The 4,755-nt window shown below is 37.2% G+C and overlaps 1 protein-coding gene across 1 annotated transcript; it reads left to right on the forward strand.

The window, feature by feature from the left end:
* Positions 1 to 814: 814 nt before the first annotated feature.
* On the forward strand, positions 815 to 2,976 carry LOC122670870 (rho guanine nucleotide exchange factor 8-like). The gene is made up of 6 exons (XM_043867887.1): positions 815 to 975; positions 1,163 to 1,317; positions 1,415 to 1,489; positions 1,596 to 1,862; positions 1,958 to 2,278; positions 2,390 to 2,976. The coding sequence occupies exons 1-6, from the start codon at positions 867 to 869 to the stop codon at positions 2,834 to 2,836; spliced, it is 1,374 nt and encodes a 457-aa protein (XP_043723822.1). The 5' UTR covers positions 815 to 866; the 3' UTR covers positions 2,837 to 2,976.
* Positions 2,977 to 4,755: the final 1,779 nt, after the last annotated feature.

Genomic DNA, 4,755 nt, shown 5'->3' on the forward strand with positions numbered 1-4,755 from the left:
CAAACATGCACCCCACGTTCTATTTTTGTTGACAAAGGAAATAAAAAAAAAAAAAAAAAAAGAAAAAAGAAAAAAAAAAACACTACACAAACCTTCCCCCCCCCCCCCCCTTAATCAGTTAATCATCTCCACATTTGCTTCTAATTCACCTAATCCAGCAAACCAGAACAAAACAGGTTCTAATCTCTCTCTCTCTCTCTCTCCTTCATTTCTTCAGGGAGATGGGCTTCCCTTCTATCTCCATATTTCCCTCTTTAACATAATTCTCTCCAACAACTACCACCACCACCACTTTGTTTAGCTTTCTCTTTCCATCTCTATAGTCTTTCCAACCATATTTACCTTAAGCCATGTTCTGAGCTCCCATTTTCTTTTTTGCTTTTCCTTTCAAACCCATTTTTCTTGCTCGAACTCAGAATGGTTCGAGCATTTGAACAAGATCATACAATTCAGAAATCTAAATCTTTTTACTTCAAAGGAATGTTTGACATGACAGGAAGACAGGCTCAAAGCCTTATTATTGAAAGTTATAAAGGAAGGTCATTGGTAGATGATCAAGTTACCTTTAGAAGTCAGGGATCCAATTCACCTGATAGGCCATTAATGGAGAAACAACAAATTGGGTCTGCACTTAATCGATCACCTGATGTTGTTCCCAAGTCAAGATTGAGCAGAGAAGGGGGAGGTGGTGGCACTGGTGCCTCACAAGGCAGAGACAAGAATGCAGGTAAAACCAATGCTTTTTCATTTAATTCTTCTCTTACATCTTCTTCATCAGAGTCGAATCAATTTTGTTTTTTTTTTTTTGTTTTTTTTAATTTGTTTTCTCTGTTTTGTTTCCTGTTGGGTTTGGTTCAGATTTGGAAATGATGAAAGAAAGGTTTGCTAAGCTTCTTTTGGGTGAAGATATGTCTGGTGGAGGAAAGGGTGTTTCATCAGCTCTGGCTTTGTCAAATGCCATTACCAACCTTGCAGGTGCTTTCAATCTCTCTATAAAACAGTATTAATTTCCTTTCTTTGTTACAATGAACATAAATATGAATTAATGAGATAGAACCCCATACATTTATTTGTCTGTATATGTTGAACACAAACTGCATAAGTTCTATTATTAAGAAAAAAATTAATAGTTTGTGAATTTTCTTCTTTGTAATTTAAACAGCTTCTGTCTTTGGTGAGCAAAAGAGATTGGAACCCATGGCTCCAGAGAGGAAAGCAAGGTGGAGAAAAGAAATTGAGTGGCTCTTATCTGTTACTGATCACATTGTTGAATTTGTCCCTTCACAACAGCAAACCAAAGATGGATCAAGTGTAGAGGTGACATACTTCTCCATGAAATTCTTTCTTTGATCAATTTTTCATATATAAATAGACTGTTTCTTCTCACAATATTGATAATCTCTTGATCAAATAGATAATGGTGACACGACAACGAACTGATCTGCATATGAATATCCCTGCGCTGCGGAAACTTGATGCTATGCTCATCGTAAGCATCCGATCTCTTTAAGATTTCAATGATTTAGAGGCTTGAGAGGCTAATTGATGCTGATATTTCTCTTTCTTTTTCCAATGGATTCATGATTAATTAACAGGACTACCTAGATAACTTTAAAGATCAGAATGAGTTCTGGTATGTATCAAGAGATTCTGATGAGGCTGAAAATGGAAATAGGAAGGATGACAAATGGTGGCTACCCACTGCTAAAGTCCCACCAGAGGGGCTTTCTGATGTATCAAGAAAATGGATACAGTTCCAAAAGGAATCTGTGAACCAAATACTAAAAGCAGCAATGGCCATAAATGCTCAGGTTATTTCAGAGATGGCAATCCCTGAAAACTATATTGAATCCTTGCCAAAGGTAAAAGGAACAAAACCCTATAGTTTATTTATGTAGAGCATTTGTGTCCTTTTTTCTTCCTGTTTATTTATTTCTCTATCTTATTTTGGTGTTAGAATGGGAGAGCAAGCCTTGGGGACTCTATATATAAGAGTATCACAGTTGAATACTTTGATCCAGAGCAATTCCTCTCCACCATGGACCTTTCGACGGAACACAAGATCCTAGACCTTAAGAATAGGATTGAAGCATCTATTGTAATTTGGAAGAGGAAGATGATCCACAAAGATGGAAAGTCTTCATGGGGTTCAGCAGTGAGTTTGGAAAAGAGGGAACTCTTTGAAGAGAGAGCAGAGAGCATTCTAGTCCTTATAAAGCAGAGGTTCCCTGGCATTCCACAATCATCACTCGACATAAGTAAAATTCAATACAATCGGGTATGAACATGATCATGAACATTATACATTGTACTTATCTTGTTTTTCTTTATAAATTTTAAATTTATGTATTTAATCTCAAAGAGATATCTTGAATCTGAAATGCCACAGGATGTGGGACAGGCTGTTCTAGAGAGCTATTCAAGGATACTTGAAAGCTTGGCTTTCACAGTCATGTCAAGAATTGAAGATGTTCTCTATGCTGATTCCTTGGCTAAGGATCCATCGTTGGCTGAGTCAGGCAGAAAACCTTCAGTGGATTCCTTGCCGTCGATAGGGTGTGTAAAGTTTCCAGATCCTGAAGAAGAGATTCAGAAGTTGAATTCCATCGGGACGCCTACTTCAATGACATTATCAGACTTTATGGGTTGGCATTTGGATCAAGGAGAAACCGAGCCAAAGAAAGATACATCAGAGAGTATAGATGACAATTGGAAAGAAGATGAAGAAAAGCCTATGACCAAACCTGCCAACATTAATGTTACCAACAAGAAACTTTCCTATATAGAGAAGCTTGAGATTTTGGGTGGTTTGAGAAGTCCAACAGCTCGTCATTAAAACAGAAATATAGAGAAAACTCAGAAAAGAAAGAGTGTTTAAGGAGAGAAATAGTGAAAGAGAGTGAGGGGAGCTTGAATTCCCAATGTAAATATACTCAGACCCACAAAGAGTCTTTTAGACTCTAATTGGTTTTGTTACCATTTCATTCCTAATGTGGATGATGCATTTGGGTAAATGCTCTCTTCTGTATCCAATGTGGATGTAATTGATTTGTAGAGTTTTAGCTACTGATCAGTTTTTATTCTGACCTTTATTTCAAAGAAAATACATGCTTCTTACTTCACTAGTCCTATGAATTGGCTGAAGTAGGAGTTCTTACTAGTCCTTGTTATTTGAGATTGTTAAGTTAAATTAATGATACTGATTTTGCAACTGGATACAACAATTACTCACACATATCCAAATGTAAATTTTAAAAACAAATACTGTTAGGGCGTCCATGGGGAACATGAGGCCAGTTGTATTTGTTCTTCTCAGATCATCTCATCTTCAGACTTTCTCAACTTCCACTTTGTCAGATCTCAAGTCAGTAGCAAGAGCATGAAAGAAGTGTCTGAAGCTTTCATAGGGCAGATCTACCTGCTTCACCTACTACTGAAATCACTAAAATGACCAAGAACTACTTGTTTTGGGCAAAACAACCATAGGAATGGGAGAGATAGATATATAGTAAGCCTTAGTTAATTTCTTTTGAACTAGGATGTTTCTCCATGTACATGTCTTTCCAAGGCCTTTTTCTATTGCCCCGTGATGAGCATTTATTTTTGTAATCTAATGACAAGAACCTACATATGATCGGTGTATTCTTTTAAAACTTAAAGGAAATTTTTATAGGACTATCATATGACCGGTCATGATGTATGGTGTGGAATGTTGGGCAGTTAAGAAGCTTCATATAGATAAACTAAGTGTAATGGAGATGAGGATGTTGAGATGAATGTATGGCAAAACTAGGAAGGATAAAATAAGGAATGAGAATATTTGAGCGAAGTTAGGAGTAGCTCTGATACATGATAAGCTACAAAAGAGCCATTTAAGGTGGTATGACCATGTTCAACGGACGCCTTGGGATGCTCCAGTTTGAAGGAGTGATTTGATTCAGATTGAAGGAAATAAAAAGGCTAGGGGGCATGCCTAAAAAGTACTCATGCATAGCTTAGGTCTCGTATCTTGAATGACTCTGAATAAAACTGATTGGAGAGGAACGATCCATATAGCCTACCCCATTTAGTTGGGATAAGACTATGTTGTTGAATGAAAAGAACCTACAAATGTTGTGGAGGTCTAAGCTGCATGTCCCTTGGCATGAGGTGTTATGGTTTAAAAACCATATATATTCTTCCTCATAACTTCATTGTGTGGAGAGTGATGACCAAGTCTCTCCCAACGCAGGGTTTTTCCAACCATACGCGTGTAGATCCGTTCCATTGCTTCTGCTTATGTTGGAATACTTTGGAGGATATTCATCATCTTTTCTTCTTGTGCCCGTTCTCCCAAAGAGTTTGGGAAAGAATCCTCTACAAAGATTTGGTAGCCAGGAGGAGGATCTTTGATCTTGATAGAGAGTGGAAGTGGGTCATATAGAACTTTAATTAAGCGAAATCAAGTTTCAGTATTGTGGGCAAACATGCATTCAATGCAACCATCTACCATATTTGGAGAGAGGATTATGAGATGTTGGATCTTCCATCAAATTTGGGATTCCATCACCTTTGATGTTCGAGGGAAGATTCTCCTCCTTTGAGGAACCTTTCTTAGATTCTCTTAGGAATAGACACTGTTTCTTCTTATGATTTGCCTATTAGATTGAACCCGGTTATGGAGTTTCCCTTAAGGCAAGACTCCTTTTAATTTAAAGGTCCATTTGGGAATGCTAACTTAAGAACATGCCTTAAAATAATTTTAATTTATAAAAA

This window comes from Telopea speciosissima, chromosome 8 (assembly GCF_018873765.1).
Source record: "Telopea speciosissima isolate NSW1024214 ecotype Mountain lineage chromosome 8, Tspe_v1, whole genome shotgun sequence".
Taxonomy (NCBI): domain Eukaryota; kingdom Viridiplantae; phylum Streptophyta; class Magnoliopsida; order Proteales; family Proteaceae; genus Telopea; species Telopea speciosissima.